The sequence below is a fragment of the Otolemur garnettii genome, unplaced genomic scaffold, assembly GCF_000181295.1.
Source record: "Otolemur garnettii isolate 467f Iridium unplaced genomic scaffold, OtoGar3 scaffold00007, whole genome shotgun sequence".
NCBI lineage: Eukaryota > Metazoa > Chordata > Mammalia > Primates > Galagidae > Otolemur > Otolemur garnettii.
This window is the reverse complement of record NW_003852402.1, coordinates 39,602,031-39,627,219: the sequence shown is the minus strand read 5'-3', so window position 1 is coordinate 39,627,219 and position 25,189 is coordinate 39,602,031. Positions and strand designations below refer to the sequence as shown.

The window sequence follows — 25,189 nt, the reverse complement described above, 5'->3', positions numbered from 1 at the left end:
TCTATGTAATTCCTATATCCTTTATAGGTACAATAAAACTCTATCAGTTTGAGATAGTGTACATGGAGTTCTACCTCAAGCCATGCCGAGAGATTGTACCTCCTCATAGTTGACATTCTGGTTTCACGCTGCTATATAGTGGCACGCCAATAGAAAGTGGCCTATTTTACAGCTGGAATAATATTCCCAAACACTTCTTAATCATAAGAGTTATGGTTATGTACTATAATATGTATAATTGTCTAAAATGTAAAATAAACCCCCAAGTCACAAAAACTTAAGGTTAAATAAAACCTGACTGCAAACTATTTCTAGCAAAGAATCTAAAGCAGAAAAAAATGGCTTTTTTATTGAAAAGGAGTTTGGAAAGTAAAGACAGCTTTTTTTGACTCAATTCCTTGTAAGTAGAAAGAAGAAAGATAGCGTGACACCTGTCAGCGGATGTCTGGCGCTTGAGAGCATCACTACAATACAGGAGCCGACAGTGTCTGCAAAGGTCACCCTGAAAGGATAGAAACTGGGGACATTTGTCCTCTGACTATTTCAGTAATAACCTCTTCCTTTGGGGGTGGGGGGGTTTGAGTCTAAACACTTGGCAGCTCAGACTTTACTCAGCATTTTGGATACCAGACCCCTCCATGATGTGCAAGTCAAAAGGTGTTATTCACAAAATGCCAGCTTCTTTCAGAAGTTAAACTTAATATTAAATGTCAAGAGATGGAAACACTGATTTTTAAGAAGCCACAGTTTAGAAATGATCACCGGAAAGCTGTGTTGAGGGACAGTCCCCATGGAGATCTAATCACAATGGTCTGAGGATTGAAAGAGTCAGGACACCTGAAAAAGCATATGGCAACATGAAGAGTTTTAACCGTCACAGAAGACTCTGACATTTAAACCATGTTTCTTCCATTGTGTTCACAGGCTCACCTTGTCGCAGCTTTTGAAAAGAGTTTAGGAAATATGACTGGCCGATTGCAAAGTCTAACCATGACAGCGGAACAAAAGGTATGTTCAGAAGCTGCTCCTGAAGCTTGAAAGGAGATGGCAAGTGACTTAGGACGTTCAGTAATGCCTTTAGCTCCTGAAAAATAACTCTGCAGAACATCCATTCCATGCTAAATTAGAACAGGGATAGGATAATATGTTTTTCTTTTTGGATTTATAATTTGAAGACTTATAGATTAATCCATAGTGCTACATACCACACACACACTCACCAACTTCTCTTTAGACAGTCTAGTATTTTACTTCTAACTAGAGCTATTAAAATGTTGTTAACAAAGAGAAACAGTCATATAAGAGTTAGAATATCCTAGCAGCAAATTGTTATGCAGTTGACAAGAATCACACTTTGGCAAGAGTTTTCACAAATGCGTGGTCACTAAGTCTAGTTACGACTTAGACTTAGTCTAGTCTAGTCTAGTCTGCACGGCCTTAGGCTCTGACAGGCAGGAGGGACACCAGGAGTGGATGTTAGGACTCTACAGAATAAGGACTTCAGGTTACAGCATCTATGGAACAAAGGATAGTCCTGTATAATTTTAGAATAATGAGAACTAGTTGGCATCTGAAGATGCCACCTTTGAGGTAAAGTTATTTAATGTATATCAAAAGCTTTACGATGAACCTGAAGAATTTTCAGGCAAGGCCTGGAAGAAAAAAATACTAAAAAGAAATGCACAGAGAATTTAGTTTGCAAAGGCAGATAGATGTATTAAAAGGTCCACACTGCCCGGAGCAAGTTGGGTTACTTTTCCTCATCATGACATGTTAACTTCGTTCGCTGCTGTGGCCCAGTGACTTAACTTTGTGGAATGAGTGTCAGAGACAAGTGGAGCCCCTGAAGTTATAGGGGAGCTTTTGTAAAAGCTGCATCTATGTAAGATATGGTCACGTGTCTGTGGTTGTCATCTAATTCTCAAAGAGATCATAATCTAAAAAGTGTTGGATATTTTCGGGATCTATTCCTACATCTAATATCTATCCGTAAGATGGTTTCAGTTTTGCCTTTGTTTGATTACAAAACTTTTTTTAAACTAAGTGAGCAATCCATAATGAATTTAAAATAGAAAACCTATTATTCTTATAATTGCCTGGTATTAATCTAGCTAGCAAACCGCATTCTGTCCATTTCATCAATTTCTCTTGCCCCTGAAAGACAACATTATCCATTCCTATAAACCTATCCTAGAACTACAGCTAACAGACTCCTTTGGAGCTCAGAATATTTTCTATTCTTTTCATTTCTTGCTTTCTTTAATTTTTTTTAATTTTTTACGAGTTTGCCCCTTCTCTATTTAATGTTAAGAACCCACTAACACAACATCAAAGCCCATTCATATTGAATGTAAACCCTGGCTGGGTCTGTTAAGAGCTTTGTAATCTCAAGCAAGTTAATGTAACCTTTTCTGAAGATCAATTTCAACATTTTAAAAGTGGGAATAAGAAAAACTACTTTGTGGGATCACAGTGAGGAGTAAGAAACTCTGTCACATACACGTGAAGGGGGCAATGACAGAATATTACCTTCCCTTACATTTCTCTCTTCTTCCCTTCAAAATTATAAGATGAAGCAAACCCATTATTGGGCATTTATATGCCAAGTGTATTGCTAAAAATGAGGGTGAGTAGTTAAGTCTCAATATCTTTAAGAAGTCAAAGTTAGTAGACATTTTTGCCCTCCCTTTCTTTCAATCTCTTTTATATTTGTAAGTAAATTTTCTTCTAGAAGATAGAAAAGCATATAGGTATTTTAATTTACAATGGCTGTGATTAATTCTTTAATATATAAAAGCATGTCTGTGTCATATAAGGAATTGCATAATTGTGTATATATTATCCTTAAAATAGCAATGCCAAAATTATAAAATTTTCTCAAAAGATATCCTGATGTCTAAAATTGTCCTTATCATTTTTAATGGAAAATCACATTTTTTTTCTGATTGCAAACCATACACACACAATAAAGAAAGTAACAAGTTTATTTATTAATTGGGATTATAATGTGTTGATATTTCCAAAATGGTTTTGAGAAGCCTACACTATGTGCTTGATATGGTGTGGCATAATACAGTAACAGAATACAATGAAAACTAGTGGGGGATGCGTGTGACAGTGTACCTGAGCCTAGGTGATCCCTACTGGAAAACACGAAACTGAATTGGATGTCAAGGAGGCGAAGGCACAGAGAGAGATTGCTCTGCGGGTCTCATTCTCATTTTCTGACGAGAAGAGCATAATTTAGATTGAAGAGACAAACTCTTTGGCAGTGAATTGAAGGGCGAATTTATTGCAAAGGTTTTTAAATTGGGGTCATGGAATAACAAAAGACAAAATCGCTGTTCAAATAGACATTTCTCTAAAAGCTGAGGGCATAACATTTAATCATATTTCAGGAAAGGCACTTCTTCAGGGAGCTGAGATAAAAGGGTATATTGCTCTCTGGTGATCCAACAATCCTGGGAAAAGCTCTGGAAATACATAGCAGAGAATTGGAAACTCTGTTCCTGGAGTTCTAAGGTTCATTCGTCCACTGAGTCATTCACCAAATGTCTAAGAACAAACCATATAGTTATCTATCTATCTACCTACCTACCTATAGGTCTATTTTTCTAACTCTAGGTATCTACTAGAACATAAACTCTAAAAATATACACATATAATAGTCCTCATGAAGTTTGTATTCCTTGTATGTATGTATATATTTATCATGGGTTTATATTTTAGCAGGTGACAGATGATGATAAAAAGTATAATTAAAACATATAGGATTTCCGGTAACAATAAACACCCCTGATACAGTGAAATTGAGAAGGAGGCTATTTGGGAAGCTGAATGGGCAGCTGAGACACAAAGAAACAAAGGCGTGGTGGCTGCATGTTTTTGATTAATTATGTAAGAAATAGATAAACTGAGACTCAAAGTCTAGAATTCTGGCTTCCTGGTGTGATTTTCAACAATCACATGGCATTAATAGCCTGGAACTACATTGAAATTTTAGGGTTTTTTTTATAGACTGAAATCCCTTCCTTTAATAGGGAGGGATTCATTTTCTGCAATTTTCTATTTCCAGGTGCCAAGTAACACTAATTGTCTCACAAAAACTGTGAGCTATTGTACATTCATAACCTGGTAAGAAAGAACAGACATGTCTGAATAACTCACAGGACAGCAAATGATCCATCATTATAAACATAACAGTACAATGTCATGTGCCTTCTCAAAGACGGCCCTTGCATCCTCATGCTGAGTAGAGTGGAGATGGCATGGAAGATACCTGGGGAGGATTGAGAGGATAATTCAGGGAAGATGTGCAGGGGTGTGTCACAGGGCTAGGAACAGCATGCATGAGCTTGGTCAGCAAGGGGAAAATTACAGGCAATGTTGAGGTAAAATAGGGCTTGTGTGGAAATGGGAAACCAAAGCTAGAAAGAGACTTCTAAAGAATCTGATCTCTGAAAGCAAGGAGCCATTCAAAGGTTTGGGACACCAGATTAACAGGATGGTTAATCAAAATCGGGCAGCACTTTTCAATGCGTTAACAACACCGCCAACAGCTTCTGGAAGATGGCATGTTATGTAATAGTGAATGAATGGTGAAATTTGTAAACAGGTAAAAATTAAGAGAATCATCATTATGCTGGCTAGAGGGTGGAATTCCCTGCAGGTATTATCCTGTACGTAACCTAAGCCTCAATTGATTGCAGAATTGACATAGTTTGGTCAAGAGTTTTACCCTAATTTCAGATCTTTGTCCCTTCATCAGTACTGTCCAACAAAATTCCATGAAAGAATCAATACCTAGACCCTGAGTCGTCTATTATATGTGATGAAATAATTTCTTTTCTCACTATCTCGATTGGTACTAGCTATGTGTCACCATTGTTAGAATTGAGATCATAAGCCAGGTGTGGTGGGGGGAACTATGGGAGGCTTGAGGCCAAATGGGGAGATGGCTTGTGGCCAGGAGTTGGAGACCAATCTGAGCAAGAGCAAGACAACATCTCTGCAAAAAGCAGAAAAATTAGGCAGGCATGGGGATGTGCACCTGTGGTCCCAGGTACTCAGGAAGCTGAGGCAGGAGGATCGCTTGAGCCCAGGAGTATGAAATTGCAGTGAGCTGTAAGGGGCCACTGCATTCTATCTGGGACAAGGGAGCAAGGCACTGTCTCAAAAAAAAAAAAAAAAAAAGTTTTTGAGAAAATAGTCATTCCAACTGCTGTGCAGGGCTAATTTCTCCATGTAATAGAGTGCCAATTACAAAAGGAATGAAGATGGCAGGGATTCTGCAAAATCTGTATTTTTTACAAGTGAAATTTTTATGGAACTACTGTTAAATCATTGTGTTCAAATTTACTAAGGCTATGCTCACTGAAAAATATTTAAGGATTTAAAATTCAGAAGACTTTCAAATTGGTTATCTGATAGTATCCTACCCGGGCAATCAGAACATATATTACTTTAAGATAGTTTAGTTTTGATTGAAGGACAGAGCAGGACAGAGGGACATCTCGTGTGAGGGATATTGACTCTTATGTTAACTGTAAAGTCTAGATATTGACTAAGCCCAGATATTGACTCTTATGTTAACTGTAAAGTCTAGGCTAGGATTTGCTCATTCTTATCTCTGTAAAACTACTTTTTTTGGTTAACTAGCTGAACAAGAATTTAAACATCAATAATGAAAAACCATAAAGACAAATTCTTTGAAAATGTGTAATATAGGAGTTAAAAATTAAGTTGCATTGGGTCTTTTCATTAACTATTCCTAATTTATACACTATTATGATAGTTATATCATAATATTAGAAGTGTTTCTAAATATGTGTATTGCTAGAGTCAGACAACGCATCCATTAAAGTTTTAGGGCATAGAATAATATGAATGTATAATTTTCAAATCACTTAACATTGCTGGGATTTGGTGACTTTCATCCACATGAACCCAGATGCGATAGGGATGACCAGGTTCTTTCAGAAGGAAACTTAGCAAGGTTTCAAATACAAAGGAGTGGGGTCGGGACTGGGACGTGTTCCAGGCAACTATAGCTAGTTGTGAGAATAACGAGTGTCAGGGTAAGGCAGCAAAAGATAGACGTAGTGAAAAGAATTTAAGAGTCTTACCTACAAGGTGAAGTTGGTTGATAATATTTGTTGCCAAGCTTGTTAGGTTCTCAACAGGGCCTATATTCCTGAGAAATTTGGAAAGAGGTCAGTTATAGTTAGAAAATCAAGTTGAAAGAACACCAGGCAAGGCAAGTATTGTGACATAAATTTGATCATTTTATTTTAAAGCATTTCAAGTCTGACCATGATAAATTGTCTAGACTTAGAGGCATGTACAGAACTGTTAAAAGAGATGCTGACACCATCTTTTCCAGCTTCTTGAAACTTCCATGGAAAACTAGAGCCTTCTGGTTTGCAGGTGTGGGGGGCAGCATTACCCTGAATTTTTAGTTTATTGGAGAGATGTGAAATTATACTTTGGTTCTCGGGTTTTAAAATACTCACCACTTTTGAAAAATATTAAGTATCAATAAAACATAATCTGATCGTTTTGTTCTCTAAACTGTTTGCAGAATTATTCCAGCTCAATGTTCTCCATGTTATTTAATGAAAAGAGTAGGAATCTGGAACTGCTAAATTGAAAAAGTAGAGTTTAAATTCATATCTTAATGGCATGTCCACATTTCAGGGTTTGTTTGGTTTTTTTTTCCTGCAGGCTTAACAGAGCTTCTCAAGATTAAGTATTTTCTTTTTGTTACCTTCAAAATAAAAAGATTATATGAAAATATTTCAGATTATCTATAAAATATTCCATCATTTGTAATTAAAAGATAGCTACAATCTGTATTGATTGACATAATCTCTGTGAACCGCCCCTAGGCATCTTTCCATATTTGCAAAATAATTTTGTAGTCAGCCATCTCTGACACTCATCTCTCATCATATTCCTGATCCAGACGCCCCATTATGAACAAAATAAGAAAATCTTAGTTGTGTGCATTGCAGCTACCATGTCTTATAAACACCTTCCGAAACTATGGCTTAGAAATCGATGTGAGCAGCTAAGTGTAAGGAGGAGGAAGGAAAACGGGGACTGGAAATAAAGTATTGAGAAAGAATTTCTATGACTCAGTGGAGCCTGTATTTTAAAATGGTTTATCTTCATCTCTGTAATCCTATTGGGAAAGAGATCAAGGAAAACCTGGTTTTGTTTATCTGGAACAGAAAACCTGCTATCCAAATTAGATTCTACTGATTCAGCCATACTGAGACTTCTGGTTATAATAAAGGTTTGATATTTTTATATGACACCTCATTAGGTGATTAAACATCCTTTTGTAAAAAAAAATATATATATATATGCAATAAAGGCAAAGTTTTATATTATTTGGAATTTCGAAAGGAGAGGCATCTGTTTGACGTGGACCAGAACATTTTAACAAAACCATTCTAATATTTACTGAGATTATAGAACAACAATTAGATAAGCTACGTGATTCAACGATTTGACAGCACAGGGAAGGCACCTTTTTATTTTTTTCTAACAGAAAAATAGAGATTTCCTAAGTATGCAAATATTTCACCATTGCCTTTGTGGGTGAGGAAAGATATTTAAAGCAGAGGGAAAAATTACATGGAAAGGCTTAGGGTGAGGAGATGAGAGCAGATCTTATTACCTGAAATAAAAGAGAAGGAAGGACTTTTTGCAAATATGGAAAGATAGCTACTGCAGGTTTGAACTGCTTATGTCAATCAATGCAGATTATAGGTATTTTTAAATTAACAACTCTAGAATATTTTATAGCTATTTGATAATACTTAGAAATCTGTTTTCCTAAAGAGCTACTAATGTGAATTTGGCTGAACTCGTTTTTTCATAGATGTTACTTTCCAGAGTTATAAATATATTTCTTACCTGGTTATTCTTCCTTTGGGTTTATTATGCCACCCGGAGCAACAATTAACCTGTTGGTAACTCTTTGTTTCCAAAATGCGTGTAGTAAGTGTTCATTCCGCCATGTCACATTAAATACAATATTCTGAAAAAAGAACATTTTTCGAACATTCCACTTTAATCTTCTTAAAGATGGTTTTTAGAAGAGAGTTCTGTAGAAAAGTTGAGAGTTTGACAAATCAGCTAACTCAAAATTAAGCTCGATTTTTAGACAGTTGTGAGAGAGCTTCTCATTTCCATTTTCTTCTTTAAAGCTAAGCCAAATGTTTTAGCAGATTTTTAATCCATAGTACAAGCATTTTATTTTAAATTCAAGTTGAAAATATGATCTTAATTTAATGTGCATCCTAGCGTTTATATCCTAGAATTAATATTTCAATTATGTAAGTCTAGTAGTAAGCAGCATATGTATCCTTTTGGAATCAATTTCTCATAAAAGCAGAATGAATGTCTGGAAAATATTTTATCTCCTGGGGGATTTTAAATAGAAAATAGATCAAATTTTGGTAAATATATCTATTGCTAGGTGGGCAGTGGATAAAATATAATGTAAGGGTGTACAGGACAGCCCCTGGTGAAGGGCTCAACTACAACTTGAACTTGACCTAACAAATGCAACAACTAACCTAATCATCTGGACCCTCCTGTTAATCAATCCGAAATTAAAGAAAAAATGTTGGCGAGACTGAGATATGATGATGAATTGAGTCAGACTTTTTTACATGATGACATTGGAGAATTGGTGCATATATTTTTCTTATAAATGAATGTGTGTGAATTATAGTATTTGAAGACTGACCTATAAATCTAAGAGGTTGCTATTGATATTTCATTATGAGATTCTTTGTAACTATTAAAAGGCAATAAGAAGCTTTATTTGTTTGTTTTAAATCTAATTGCTCGCTATCAGGACTATGCCAGATAAGCCAGTGAAAAGAGATCCATGAGGTTCCAGGTATCTATTCCAAACTTGATAGCATTTCAGTTGGCATTCTATATCTTGTTATAAATAGTCACTGAATATTCCCATAAAGCCATGTTCTGCAAAGGTAGTTTTTGGTGAAGTTTGCCCTTTTTAAAATATATTTTAGGAGACTTGAGTGAAAATGAACAATTTTAAGATAAAATAAAGAACCCAAGCCTAATTTTTTAGCTTTCTGCACAAGATACTACAGAAAATGATGAATGATAAGCACATTACCAAGGAATTCTTTCTCTAAGAGGCTGACAAAAAATCTAGTTTTTAGGATTGTGTTACAGAACCAAGAAGGAGATTCCTTGTTACCAAGCGTCTTATGGAAATATGATCTATGCTGAAATCACCTTAAGTTCTTTTCTTTATTTCTCTCTCTCTCTCTTTTTTTTTTTTTTTGGTTACCTATCATCTTCATAAGTCATTTTTGTTTAAAAAAATTCACTTAACAAATAGCTATGAAATACTGAATTTATACAATTATTTTTATTGTATTATTATTTATCTTAGAATTACTCTAAATTAAATTAGAAAATATATGTTTTATAAAAGTTTGATTTGTAAGCTGTTTTTCTGGGCAATTTAACTATTATTTAAGGATTATTCATTACATATATTTCTGCTCATATTTTTTTATTCCTGTATCACTTTGGCCTGGGGAAACCAGATCTCTAGATCGGCAATTTTAATAAATGAAAAGTATCAGAATCTAAGATAATCTTGATAAGCCCACAGAATTTAATAAAATAACAGTTAATAAAAGTGAATTAGAGGTAAGCTCCAGGTTTTACACTCGAATACAAAGAATCAATCATTAATGTACAAAATACAAAATCTAAAATTACTTGACAAAAAATCCAGGGTTCCAGCTGACAAGGAGCACAGTGTGACAGCAATGCTGATCCCTGAACATCTAGTATGACCATGGGGCATGTTATGCAGTGTGTTCTATAAACTGAATGATGCTTTATTTGGTACTGGCCAGCTCTGGATGCCACCCTTGGAAAGGAATGAACACTATTCAGATAACATTTATAAGACAAAAACCAAAGGAAAAAATTTCTCTCTAACTAAGAAAAACTTTGTACAACTGAACAAGGTTAACCAAGCATCCAGATCTTCCCAGAAACAGTGCTACAAAAAAATCAAACTTACCTGATAGCCACCATAAACAAGTCCGTGTTATTTTTCTCTCTAGGTATTAAAACTTCCCAACTTTTTTATTCCACAGGAGTCTGAACTTATAGAACTAAGAGAGACCATTGAAATGCTGAAGGCCCAGAACTCCGCCGCCCAGGCAGCTATTCAGGGAGCACTGAATGGCCCAGATCACCCTCCCAAAGGTATATTTAGAACATCTCCAGTCTTCACCCAATATAATAGGCATCTATTTTATTTATTAATTAGAGTAAGCTGCATTTACTCAGTGACACTGCCTTTTGGAATGAGTAAGATGGTATTAATGTCAATTCAAGAACACTGGTTTTCATTATCAAATCATGTGTGAGTGGTTCTTAAGGAATTTGCTTCTGTAGTTGTATACACACTTCTTCACACTCAATTTAGTGAAGATGAGCGTGCAGTGATTGCATATTCAATTTTAGCTTTAAGCAAAAAAAATGGTAATGAATATGATAATTCAGATTTTTTTTTTTGAAAACAGAGTCTCATTTTGCTGCCATTTGTAGAGTGCTACAGAGTGAAAGCTCATAGCAACCTCAAACTCTTGGGCTCAAGTGATTCTCTTGCCTCAGCCTCCCAAGTAGCTGCGACAATAGGCGCCTACCACAATGCCTGGCTTATTTTTAGAGGTTTTAGAGATGAGGTCTTGCTCTGGCTCAGGTTGGTGAGCTCAGGCAATCCACCTGTCTGGGTCTCCCAGAGTGCTAGGATTACTGGTATGAGCCACCATGCCTGGCCAGATTTGTGTATAAAAATAATCAGTTACTAAAAATGAAATTTTAATAAATAATCGGTATGGTGGTATAGCAAGTAATGAGCATTGCAGGCAACTTCTCCTGGGTGAAGACAGTAAAAAAGGTACTTAGTCAACATAGTGACACAGCAAGTGGTAACCCCTGGGCACAGCTTATCCTGGGTGGGGGCATAGAAAGATATACTTCCTGTAGATCCTGGGTGCCCAACCTGCTGCCCTTGGGCCATATGCTGATATTGTCAGGATGTTTTTTGCTTATCTTATCTGTCATGTCAGATATTATGAAAAGAATACATGGCCCTTTGGCCAGGCATGGTGGCTCATGCCTATAATCCTAGCAACTCTGGAAGGCCGAGGCAGGTGGATTGCCTGAGCTCACAGGTTCTAGACCAGCCTCAGGAGATGCAAGACCCCCCACCCCCGTCTCTATAAACTAGCTGGGCATTGTTGCAGGTGCCTGTAATCCCAGCTACACAGGAGGCTGATATAAGAGAATCGCTTAAGCCCAAGAGTTTGAGGTTGCTATAAGCTATGATGCCACAGCACTGTACTAAGGACAATAAACTGAGAGTCTGTCTGAAAAAAAAGAATGCATGGACCTTTTTTTTTTTGCCAGTCAGGTTTATGTAGTTAATGTGTGACCCCAAACAATTCTTATTCTTCTAATTTGTAGCAGAGGAAAAAAGGTTGGACATCCCTGCTGTAGATAATTTAAGATAATAAACAGACTCAAACTTGTTCTGTTTTTTATTATGACCATACTTTGGCAATTCTAGACAATGAAAATATTTCTCTCTTCTCCTCCCTGCTCCCCTCGGCTCAGCACTGAAGCAATGTTCACCATGAATGCCCTACTGTCTTTTTTCTTTATATAGGTTCTATTTAATCGTGTCTTGATTCTTTTCAATGCATTCAGTGTGTTTAAGTTTTTCCCAACTTAAAAGTCTTTTTCTAAATCTGCTGTTGTCTGTCTTCTAATTTTTAGATAAATTCTGGGTACAATTTTATGGAATCTTTCAATATCTGCAGCCACCAATCACCCTTTAGTCCACTGGACGATTGCTTTTCTTCCCATCCCTCCCCCAAAGCAGTTCTCTCCAGGATCAATAGTGACTTGTATGAATGATACTAAATCCAATAAAACATTTGAAATTCTTACTGTATCAGGCATGGAAAGCATATGCTACTGATGTCCATTCCCTCCTGCTTGAAACTTTTATGTTTTTCTAACATTCCTGACATCCCCCATTCTTAGTTTTCCTTTTGTTCTTCTGAAAGCTCTTGTAGAGTGTCTTTTTAAACTTTATCCCTTTGTGTCCATTTGTTGATAACCTAAGCTCTCCCATATGACTCTGATTCCTCCTCTCCTGACTGACTAATTCACCAAGTTCTATTGAGCCCACCCCTTCGGTGTCTCCTGGATCTGTTCACTTTCTTTGCTCCTGCTGTCACCATCCATCATCTCGTCCATGAACTTTGACCACAGACCCCTAAATAGACTTCCTGTTCTTAATCTTACTTCAGTTTTATACCATTCTTCACTCTGAAGCCAGAGCACTCACCTAAAAACATATTATCTACCGGTATTCCCCTGCCTGTAGGATGAAATGAAGACTTCTTGATATGGCAAAATCTCTTTTCACAGTTTCATTCAGTCAGAAAGTATTAAATTGCCAATTTTGTGCCAAATGGTGTGCTACACCTTATCTCTTGGCCTTTTCCTGCATTGTATATTCTGTATTTCAACTATCCTGAATTTCTCCTAATTCTTCTTAAGTCCTCTGTACATTCTATGGATTCCACTTGCTACCTTCTACTCTTTTCAGCAGGCAGACTTCTGAGACACTGCAGGAGTTAGCCTCGATAGGCCTCCTTGACTCCTAAACTGGGTGAAGTTCCCTGTGGCATGTTTCTGGAAATAGCTGTACTTTCCTTATTAAAATTCACAACCCACTTTGATGCCTTGATTTAATATATGTCCTCCCCGATTCACATAGAAAGATGTGTTTCTTTCCCATAATGATGCATTGCATACAAAAGGAGCTTATTTGAATTTTATGGACAAGAATAGTATTCTTTTTTAAATGTACTTGAATTTTAGGGAAAGAATTATATAAAGTGAGTTATACTTAAAAGACAAACTAGCTTTCTAGGGGCTACTTCTGTGAAGAGTTTAGCAACTTTCCATGTGGGGGTGTTGATTTATGGGCTGCGTGGAAAATTCCTGCATCTTTAAAGCTTATCTTAGAGCTATAATAAAGCCTCTTACGTTCCAAATCTTCATGATGTAAATAGGTCCCGAAGGGATTTAAAGAGGCTTAATCTTTACTTTAGCACAGCACAAGTCACTGAAGTGAAACTTTCTGAAAGGATTCCTTTTATCTTAGGCAACAGGTAGCTGAATAGCTGCTAGAATTGAAAACTAGGGATTCCTTTGCTTATAAATGTGGGGAGGGTGGTGCCAGAGATGAACAAAATAAAGTCAACAATTACATTTATCAAGAAATGTTAAAAATAATTTTCTAGCTTTTAAAACAATCAGGAACAAGTAGTTATAAAGGGTTGAACATAGATATAATATATACAGGATAGTTAGATTGTATGTCTGCAATAGTAACACTCAGTATTAGTTCAGTGAACACAAAATGATTCTTATTACATTGACTATTGACATGCAGAAAGTAGCCAGACTAATTATGTATCTTTCAATGGGTTATTAAGGAAATTGAATGATCAGTAAATTTGTATTTTGAAAAAAATCATACAGAAATTCAATGTGACAGACTGGTAAAATATTTATGTCATGTTAATTTTTAATGTATCTTAAAAGATATATTTGGAATGAGGCCATACTTTTATAGACAGGTCAGACCATGGAAATATCACACATAAATTTATTAAAGTACCTTTCTATTTTCTGTAAATTTATGTTACATGTTTATTAACAACAGCTGACAGTTATGGTTTATAATACAATAAATGTATTTATTTGTTTACAGACATATTTAATCACCTGCTATTAAGTATTAGGCACTCTTTTGACTTTAAAATACAAAGATAAGATGACCCTGTACTGAAGGGACTCAAAATTCACTGCAATGAAAGACCACACACACACACACACACACACACACACATTATATAACAATTATGAGAAACATAATTTTTATAAGGCTGAAAGTTGAAGGTAATGGGATATTTTACTTTTATTTCTAAAAATGCACTTGTGCTTTTTAATTTACTACTTCTGCATAAATATGGTACAGTTTTTTCTTCAGATATATCAAGTACAGTTGAATAACATGTGTATATTTTTTAGGAATCACCAACAAACATAATTAAGTTGAATAAATCATTGGAATCACTTTACTCAGCAACTACATATTCATTGCCTCCTTCATGCCATTCTCTGTACAAGGTTCTTGATGGTAAACAAAATTGACTTGGTCCTTTTCTCCATCAGACATTTAGTCTAATGGGAAGACAAAAAAGAAATGATTAGAGCTAGGCATGCATGTGAAATAATTATGAGCTCTCACATGGACAGTAACAGGTCCTGGAGAGAGCAAAAGTGCCAGAGAACATACTAGAGGTTGCATCGCCATAATTTTCCAAAATACCAATATTTAAGGGGCTGTCTATGGAAAAATGATCAAGTCATAAATGTGGAAGGAGAGGCATTCCAAGAAGTCCTTCAGACAGGAAACAGATTAGCACTGTTATAGAACTCTTATAGGAAAGATAATTAGCAAAGATGTGATAAGTACAACGAGGTTGGAGAGATAAGGACAGATGAGGTCGCTGTGGAATTTGGAGCCATATTTAAGACATTTTTTTTCTATTCTCATTAAAGTAATAATTGATTGAGTAGACTAAAGTAAAGAAGTGAGGGTGAAGATTTTCTTGAAAAACTTTTTTTTAGAATGTTTATAGAATGGTGGTGAGAAGTTTCATAGGTCTTCTCCTTGTAGAGCTGATCTTGGTAGCTTGAACTGTGGTAGTAGTTGCAGAGGGTGGGAAGTGGAAAAGAAAGGAGTGAACAAACACGTAACTGAAATTTTCACTTTGAGATAGGCTTCTCCATTCAGTCAGATTGCTGATACGCATTTGGTTAATCATCTTTACTGAGTTCTGTGATGCCTCATGTAATGGATTAAATACTCACAAGCACTAAAAAGGAATTGATAGAAAAATTTAAATGCATTCCTTTCATTCCATGATATTATTGAAATTATGCCTTTGATAACTTTTATTGATAAATGCAGTCATAGTTGAAGGTAAGTAATACCTCCTCAGGCTACTTTGACCTGTGATTATAATAATCTACTGATCTTTGTAAAAATTTGGTTAATCAAGTAAATCAAATATAATTTATTAATTCTGAATATAATAAAATTTCTGGAATACTTTAATACTTTATGATTTTGCTCTGTTTATAAAAGTTATTTATCAGGAAAAAGCTTGCAAATGCTACATCTTGTTCAAAAAGGCTAATAGCAACTAGCAGTAGAAATTTAAAACACGATTGCCAGCACTTGGTCTTTCATTGTTTATTCACATGACTTCTACTGTAGTTGATGAAGGGATATGATATTGCTTTATTGTTGAATTAAAACTGCCCACATATGCTTTGACTTAGGTTTTGGGATTGGCAATGGTTTTGCCATGCAATAAACATTAAATATTTCCGTTATTATTTTTTAAATAATTTTAAGAGACCAAACTCTAGAGATACTGAAAAATAACTCTATATTTTTTCCTTCTATATAATTTTTGGTTGAAATGATTACTTTGATAAAAAAGTTAAGGCACTTATTGACATATATTTATATGAACATGAAGTTATATAAACATATGCATTTATTTATATATATTTATTATATACTCAAACATAAACTCATATGTTTTGAAGGTAACCGGTGGTCAATTTTAATATTCAATAAATCAGTGAAGTGAAAGGCTTGATTTTATACTGCTGTCTATATGAAAACTTTATAAACCACAAACATTTTTATAAGAGGTTTTGGCACCTTGCAAGTTCCATTGAGATTTTTTGTTTGGTTAACCTGTTTTGATGTCAGTTACATATATTGATAGAACTGGTCTAAAGGCAAATTTGACTTTGTGTATACTCATAAATTCAGTGTCACACTAACACTTAATATCCCTTCACTGTAAGGATATACAACTTCAATTTTAGTTTTAATTTCAATTTCAATAAATCGTACATGGAATGAGTGGATTAAATATCAAATGCTGTTGTCTTCAAAGCATTTATGTCCCTAGAGAAGCACTATATGCTCTTGAGAAGCACAGCTAGACCATGTTACATGGCAGGTGGCACAATAAATATTGAAATTGTCTAGGTTTAAGGTTGACTGTATTATTTTTTAGCTAAATGACCATGTGCAAATTACTTCGAGGAAATAAATTCAGTTGTTTGCTTAAAGATTAAACTTAGATACTCTAGGTACATTAAGCCTATAGTAAAAGCAAACTTTATCATTACTTGTTATCACTTTTACTATTCTATGTCATGGACAGGGACTAGGGGTAGGATAGCATCATTGCACCGTCTGAAATGTGCTCTTTTGTTTAACTCAAAAACTCAGTCTACCTAGACTCTCTTTTGAGGTCTTCCCTTCTTTATCTGTTTGCCCTTGTGTAAGTTATTCAGCTCCTTTCCACCAGTTTCCTCATCTGTGAGATGATGAGCTTACATGACTTTCAAAGTTTGATTTGGCTCTAACACAGTAAAATTCTATGAAATGGAAAGTTAATGCATTTGGCTTTGGTAATTTTATTCAAAGCATAAGTAATATTAAAAAACAATACGTTTTCACCGTATTATGAGTTTCCATTTTCTCAGTGGAGCTAATCATGTGGAATAAATCATTTTGGGAGAGCTGTTTAATCCAGGTGTTCAGTAGAAATCACTAGCAAGCAAGCATTTTATTTTTGGACAAAACTCAGAATTCATTAAACTAGCAGGACTGCAGACTTAAATGAGATTCCCATTAAGTCTTAATGTAGATAGCACAGTTAATTACAACACCTAGGATTGTAATGTATCAATCTTACAAAGCCAAAACTAGGTTGAAATAATCTGTACAAACCCATGTTAACTTTAGTTAGAGAACTTGCTTTCAGAACGCCTAAAAGACGTATCCGTTCAGATTGAAACTCTGTGAACAAACGTGACTATCTCTGTTCTAGATCTGCGCATCAGAAGACAGCATTCCTCTGAAAGCGTTTCCAGTATCAACAGTGCCACAAGCCATTCCAGCATCGGCAGTGGTAATGATGCTGACTCCAAGAAAAAGAAAAAGAAGAACTGGGTAAGCCATCGTCATTCCTCTCATTCAGAAGCTTATTAACGCACCGTAGGTTAGATTATTTCCTTTGGAGGTTAGAGACCTAGAGCAGTTTACAAAGAGTCTCCTTCGAGTGCCTAGTGCCTAGAATACTGCACTCATTACCAAGATTGGCATAGCGTGGTGTGGAGAGAATACACTTGTGCATTTAGACGAGACTTGGGTTTCAGTCTGCACTGGATCTTGGGCAGATTACTTCACCTTACAGAAGAGTTTTCTCATCTGTAAGAACAGATAATACCAACTCCATAAAGACAAATAAGCTAATGTCTATTATGGAATGGCTAGACCAGGAGCTTATTGGGAGATAGAGAAAAGAAAAAAATATGATGATGATGATGATGTGGTGAAGGAGTGTTGGTGGTGATATTCCAAGAAAAGGAAAAGAAGGATTGGAGTTCAGAAAGGGAAAGAAGGGACTTGGAAATCTCCCCCCTCTGCAGTCTGTGGGGCCTTCTGTTTGACCAAAGTTTCACCCCGCGAGAAATCAGCCACATTAGTGCCTGCCTGATTTTTTTCCCAAGAGAATGCAGAAGAAATATACAAGCCTGTTGTAACAGGATTTTGCCACAATCACTACAGATATAATTTATGTTAATATAAAGCAGTTGCTTAAAAGCTAAGGGGAAAGTGCTATCACTGCAGCAAGTTTATCAACAACCATGTAAAGGATTTCTTTTAATATCGTGAAACAAAGGTAGATTTTGAATAAACACAACTCTTTATGAAACCCAGAATGTACTTAACAGAGGATTTTACTGGAGTACCTTCTATAAATAATGAAAGAAATATCTTTTTTGTTTTAAAAAAATGTTTATGCAGGTAATATTTTAAAATACTGATCAGCCTTCATTCCCTTGATTTGTAATTCCACACTCTTTCATGTTTCTGCAAGGTGAACTCTAGAGGAAGTGAGGTGAATATCAACATGGACAATTTGGCATGCATCTATAAAAACCCTACCTTGGCATGAATGCTATTCATTTTGGCAGTAGGCTTTTATACCTTTTAAAAACAGATTACCTTGTATGTCTTTTCTTTGTGTCTTTTCATTTTAGTCTCAAATTTTCAAAAGAAGTAAAACCATGTTCTGAATAGAGCTGTAGGGGATACCAATTCTGGTTGTGAATAGTCTGGGAATTGAAAATTTGAATAGAAAATCACAATTAATGAAGTGTTAGGTGAATTTGATTTCATTTTGCTTTTTAAGTTTGTACTGTCAGCAGGACATGACTTGATTGTAGCGCTAAAGTGGCCATTTAAAACAAATTGCCTTGAAGAGAGAAGCATTGGGAATGGAGATCCCTTCAAGGTACTTAGTTTTAAATGAGTGCTCTGACAGCCATGCCCTTGACCTTGCACTATTTAAAATCCTTCCATGTTTGCGCTGTGCTGGATTAATATAAGAATAAAATGGAAACCCAAACACAGTATCATTTTTTAAGATATACTGTGCTGCAACTGATAATACTCTGCTTATACATACTGACCTCAGGCAGTGGCTAGGATGGCATCTGCAAACTAACGCCCCAAAGCAAATGCTCTCCGAGTGCAAATAGACAAGAAGGGTAATCTCTGTCCTCCTTGCAGCTAAGAAGCTCTTTCAAACAAGCCTTTGGGAAGAAAAAGTCCACCAAGCCTCCTTCCTCACACTCTGACATTGAAGAGCTCACGGACTCATCCCTTCCGGCGTCCCCCAAGCTGCCGCACAGTGCTGGGGACTGTGGCTCGGCGTCCATGAAGCCCTCGCAGTCTGCCTCAGCGTGAGTTTCCCCCACCGCAGCTGCGGATCTGCACAGTTATTTTCAGAACATAGGATTCCTCTCTCATTTTTCAGAGATTCAAAACTCGCGTGTGCCTTGATCTCAGTCTCCATTTTTTAAAGTCATTCTTCTCACTTCTTTTCACTTGCATCTCTCCGTGTATCTGTCTAACTGTGCGTACGTGCAGGTCACCCCTTGTCTGGCCACCAAAGAAACGGCAAAATGGCCCTGTGATCTACAGGCACAGATCCCGGTAAAATGGAGTGTGGTGCATGCAGATTGCAAAGATTCGGGTTTTAACCGCAGGAATGTTTGCGTTAGCTTTCTCTAAAACCACTCACGTGAACTTCAGTCGTAAATACCTCCTCTTTCTTTCTGCTTTTCAACTAAATTTAGGTTTTCCCCAAGGCAGCCTGAAACCTATCTTTTAGTCTATTAACCTAACATAGCACTTTTGTAATAATCCACGTTTTGATAGTACAGTAGTCCCCCTTTATCCACGGGACGTATTGTCCAAGAACCCCAGTGGACGCCTGAAACTGCAGCTAATCCTGAGCCTTCGATATGTTATTTTTTCTATACATACCTATGATCAGGTTTAGTTTATAAATTAGGCAGAGGAGGCTAGTAACAACAGTAATAAGAAAACAGGACAATTATTTTAATATTCTGTGATAAAGTTACATGAAGGTGGTCCACAGTAATAATAAAATAGGACAATTATAACAATATTCTGTGATAAAGTAACGTGAAGGTGGCCTCCCTCAACATACTGTCCTATTTTCAGACCATGGTTTACTGCAGGGAACTGAAGCCCCAGAAACCAAAACTGTGGCTAAGAGAGGACTACTGTACAAAAAAGAACACATTGGGAATGTGGATGAGATGATGCTCTTTGTTTTATATCTATTTAAATCAGGTTTCCTGGAATGCCCATGATCATGAATGACATTTCTCATACAGAACAGAGCCACCAAGCTGTCACTACACAATCTCATCACTGTGTAGAAAGGAAGAACGTAACCACTGTCATTTTGTTCCCAGCAACCTGGTCCTCAAATTTTAAAAAGGAAATATATTAATTAATAACACACACATCCTTCTGATGGATTTCCTACAAAGTTGTCCAAAAAACAACAAGGGTATAATATAAGTAACCTTCCACCAGCCCCCACCTAGCCTGCTTGTATGGGCTAAACTTACAATTTAGCTTGATTAGCTGTGATCTGCTAAATCAGCTGAGCGGGCCAGGAAGATTCAACAGCACTCACCCAAGACTTAAACGTTCAAAACTAATCTCTCAAATTTATTTTCTACAATATTTATGTTGGATTTTCATGATAACTTGAAGACTGTGTTGTGGCAATAAGGTAATTTTTTTTTGCACAGTTTTCAAAAGAAAACAATTTAAGGATTAATAACTTTACTTTTTAAAAAAGAGAGTATTCACATATTGCAAATGGAGATTTAAATCCCTTGAAAAATGTTGGAATGAAATGTAGTCATACTAGAAATTTTCTGCCCTGCAAATATCAGTAACAAGGAAATTTTTAGGATTAGTTTATATTCAGAAATAGCAGATGGTAAACTTCAGAACATAGAAAAGATTAAAAGAAAAAGACAGCTATTTTCCATTTTGAACCTGTGAATGAATTACCGTTTGTAAAATTCTTTCTAACTTTTCTCTGGGTTTTGCTAGCCACAAATCTTTCTGTACTGGCTGGATAGTATTGCAGTTCAGCCTTTAAAAGAGGCAGTGCTTTCTCTAATCCCCTGCCTTCTCCAGACCACTGATTTCGTGTTGGTTTCCTTCTTCAGGATCTGCGAATGCACAGAGGCTGAGGCAGAGATAATTCTGCAGCTGAAGAGCGAGCTCAGAGAAAAAGAATTAAAATTAACGGATATTCGGCTGGAGGCCCTCAGCTCTGCTCACCATCTTGATCAGATCCGGGAAGCCATGAACCGGATGCAGGTCGGTACTGAAGCACTTTGAAGGAACAAAATGGAGACGCAGAAATGCTGTATAATCTCTTCTCTTGAGGTTCTAGAACAAATTCCACTTTTAAACTAAACACAACGTGCAGGTAGACTCTTTGTATTCAGTCTTTGCAGCTCATTTCTTAATGCTGAATGGAGAGTTTTTTCAAAACTAGATTTGGAAGTGGAGTGCCATCCAGCCAGGTGTACGCAGCAATCATTCAAGTCACCTGGCCTAGTGATTAGGTGCAGGTGGGGACGGTGTTTTTAGAAACTAGTACGATTCATTTTCACTTTTTCATGATTGACCTTTATGTTGGCTTTTTGCCCATTCTTTTGAACACTGCCTTTCAAATACCTTCACCTGTTTTCTATTGAAAAAAGTAATGAGGAAATTGTAGAAATTCAACACAAGCTTTCTGAATAGGGAAATAAAAGTGCTTTAGAATGCCATCTGGAAAAGTAAAGCTTTTGTAATTTTTGGAAATATACGGGCTAAATTCAGAACCAGACTGTACCCAGACTAAGTTTTCATTTCATTATTGCAAACCAACAATCACTTGGTACCACAGATGCCTGAAATAAGAAAAGCTTATTGCTGAGCAGATTCTTCTGCTACTGTATATTTCCATCAAATTACTTCTGTTTTTTATGAGCTTAGTGCCCCATTTTGAAGGAACAAAAACTTTGCAGATATCAGCCAGAATTCAAGTATTTTTAAATCACCTTATTTATATTATTTTTGTTATGCTCTGTTTTCAACTCTCGGTGAATTCGCAATAGCATTACAAATGTTATTTGCCTGCGAAATGTTAACATCCCTTTTAAAATGAGAAGTATCATGAAACAATTAATTATATTACTCTTAATTCAAATGAGATGAAATATTGGAAAACTTCTCAAAAATATAATATCTTCAAAAAGTAATTATAAAATTGTTATCGGTTAGTGTGCCTATATTTGTGAATCTCGGCATGTGTGTGTGGGAGATGGAAAAAAGGGTAATTTTGCTTTTTTGGAAGGAGATCCAGTTTCATAATTTACTTGTTTAACATATCAGCATATGTTTTATTTAACAAATAAATAATTAACTCTGATGAAAAGACGTGGTGCCATTTTCTCAGTGAAACTAGCTCATTTTATTTTCATGTTTTATGTCTTCATAACAGAATGAAATTGAAATACTGAAAGCTGAAAATGACCGGTTGAAGGCAGAAACTGGGAACACGGCTAAACCGGCTCGGCCCCCTTCTGAATCCTCCAGCACCGCCTCCTCCTCATCTTCACGGCAGTCATTAGGACTTTCCCTAAACAACCTGAACATCACAGAGGCTGTCACCTCAGGTAATGGATGGCACATGCCCGCCTAAATCACAGCATGGCTGGGCCCTAACAGGGCAGAGAGAAGCTTGGAATTTGGGGAAACTTGCACCATCTTAAAAATGTTAACTTCTCATTCTCAGAAATAGTCCTATTTTTATCCTATGAATTAATTCTACTTAGTTATAGTTTTCAAAGCACATTCTCTGTGAAAAGGCAAATCTTAGATTATTTTCCTAATATTTAAAAAAAAATTACTTATGCTTGGGAAGTACTTTCCATGAAGTCCTACTATGAAGATGAAGAATTAATATTCTCCGTGATAATTAATACTTGTGGATGTAAAATAACCCCATGCAATTTTAAGTGCAGAAACCACTTCTGAGTTTATTGGGACCTATGTGTAAATAGGACTCCATGAGCCTACGTGATGTTGCCTGGACAGAGCATAATGCTTCTTACCCCCCAGTCTCCAGCTCTATTACATTTTCAACAAACAAAAAAAAAACATGCTGGCTCAGTGCCTGTAGCACAGTGGTTATGGTGCCAGCCACATACACTGAGGCCGGTGGGTTTCAACTCAGCCCCCCCCCCAAAAAAAAGAACATGCCGAATTCTGTTAATGTGTTCGACAGCACTAATAATGGAACAAGGGTACAGCTTTGACTAGACCTGTGTGATATTGTATCATCTTAATATCTGATGAAACATTCAATTACAGAGTATAAGTGCTCCTGTGGCATTGAATTATTTTAAGGGTACAGAATTAGGTTAGGGAACATTTGCGTGAGAATCTGTGGTAATTGCAAAATAGAGCCACCAGATGACGCTTGGAAACCAATAATGTTTTCCTGGGTACCATTAGATTCCATTGTAGAACTGAGACACCTCACTGCTTTCCTTAAATTACATTAAAATATAGGGGATAAAGCATGGCGATATTGATTATATTTCCAATGAATCACATCTCTTATTTCTGAAAAGTCAAAATTTTAAAAAAGCTACTATAGCTGCCCTTCCTAAATGGCCCCAACATATACTAGCCTTCATCTTATAACAAACATGGCCATACAGTACGTGTGCAGTCTTACATTGCACACCATTTAAAATTGCACACAAAACTTATGGCCACCCTGTATATCTAAAAGACAAGTGGGAACTCTCTGTAATTCAAAAAAACAACATTTGTAAACATTTGGCGAGGTACAGAGGTAGGAAATAAATTTAAGTATTGAGTAAAACTCATATTTATAGTCCAGAAAAAACAGATTTCAGAATGGATAGATTCAATGAACCAATAGATCATTGGATAAAATAAGAATGTGAAAATAAATAGTAACTTGAATGTGTGAATTGTACATAAACTACTATTATCCATACTCTTCGAAGGATTCTTAAAAAAGAAAAAAATTAAATGTATAGAATCTGAGAGCTTATGTCTTGAGCAATATCTTTTTCTTGGCTTGTTGGTGACCCTGCCAGACCAGTGAACTGGGGTCACATCTATCTGAAGGTTTCCTGTGTCCCCAGGCTCACCTCCTAGGGAAATACAAGGGCTGGTCCCTTACAGGACAAATAAACGTCAGGATTTTCATTTTGTTGTACTTTATGGAAATAAGATAAGGTTTAAAAGAGGCCAAGTTAGCACTGTAGGAAGCTTAGAGAGGTCAAACATATAAAAATAAAACTAAAATTAATGTCTGGGTTAGAACTCATAAAAAATAAAAATGAAAGAAATCAAATTTACATTTTCTGTGTTTATCGGATTTAACACACTGATGACCGTGATTGAAAATGTGGGACAAGATCTTTGGTAGGAGGCCAATTTTAGAGATTTTTTTTAAATACCCTTTTTAATTACCTATTTCATAATTATTTTTACTTGCAATTTATTTTCTTATTTTTCAATAGTGGTACTTATGAAATCATGAGACTAGACTATTGTTTTCACTACCTTCACTTTTCTTAGTGGGTTCAAAAGTTAGAAATCAAAAGTGCTTTCATGCAGGGGATTTTTAACAGTTTTAATTAAAAAGAAAAAAGGGATCAGGAGAAAGAACAGTTGACAAATGTTCAGTTTCTAAAATATTAACTACATGGTTCCATGAACACAGTAAACATAGTTTGAGAAACCTTGGTTTCTTTCCAAAATTTCACTTGATTGCAACAGAGGGGCAGATCTTTTTATTCTCCCTTGCACGTGTGGTCAGAGGCCATAACAGACCCACGGAGGATGCTCACCTCAGACTTGTTGCTTGTCCCTGAAGTTGTTTCTTCTGGTGATTATCCTGCCAACACACTGTGAGCAGGAGGGACCTAGAATTAGTCATGATCTGATCCTCCCACTATCAACAGAAATAATCCCAGTAAACATACAGGAAAAAGCTAGTGGTTAGAACAGCAGAACTGACTAAACACAGAGGATGCTGTGCTTTAAAAGCATTATCTCTTAGGTTCTCAACAATCCTATAAAGTTGGAGCTGTTTAAACCCAATTTTAGAGATAAGGAAACCAAGGCTTAAGTGACTATAATCATTTGCTCAAGATCATGCAACCAGTAAGTAGCAGAACTAATACTTGAACCTAGGTCTGCATGAATCCAGTGCCTTTCTATTTTTAATTATTACAGGTACATCACAGTTGTATATATTTATAGAGTGCATGTGATGTTTTCATTATTATATAATTTTGCTTTAATTAGCAACAAAAGTCAAGAGTGACAGTTACTCATTGTTCATATTTATACTAATATCATCAGGAGAAATTTCATATTTTAAACATAGATCTTAAGAGTACAACATGGAATGAACAGCGTGTTCCTAGGAAAACTTGAGCAGATATGTGGGTCGGCAGTCAGAATAAACCCCATGCCGTCCACTACGAG

The 25,189-nt window shown here is 36.1% G+C and overlaps 1 protein-coding gene across 3 annotated transcripts in view; it reads left to right on the top strand.

The window, feature by feature from the left end:
• The window catches only part of NAV3 (neuron navigator 3), a 345,805-nt gene that overhangs the window by 285,935 nt on the left and 34,681 nt on the right, over nt 1-25,189 (top strand). The window contains exons 23-30 of one of the 3 annotated variants that reach the window (XM_003783396.1): nt 925-1,008; nt 10,167-10,278; nt 17,088-17,209; nt 18,141-18,161; nt 18,836-19,008; nt 19,196-19,261; nt 20,827-20,980; nt 22,155-22,329. In XM_003783396.1, the coding sequence (XP_003783444.1) occupies nt 925-1,008; nt 10,167-10,278; nt 17,088-17,209; nt 18,141-18,161; nt 18,836-19,008; nt 19,196-19,261; nt 20,827-20,980; nt 22,155-22,329 (907 nt within the window). The remainder of the gene's footprint in view (nt 1-924; nt 1,009-10,166; nt 10,279-17,087; nt 17,210-18,140; nt 18,162-18,835; nt 19,009-19,195; nt 19,262-20,826; nt 20,981-22,154; nt 22,330-25,189) is intronic. The other 2 variants (XM_003783395.1, XM_012814175.1) reach the window with 2 other exon arrangements.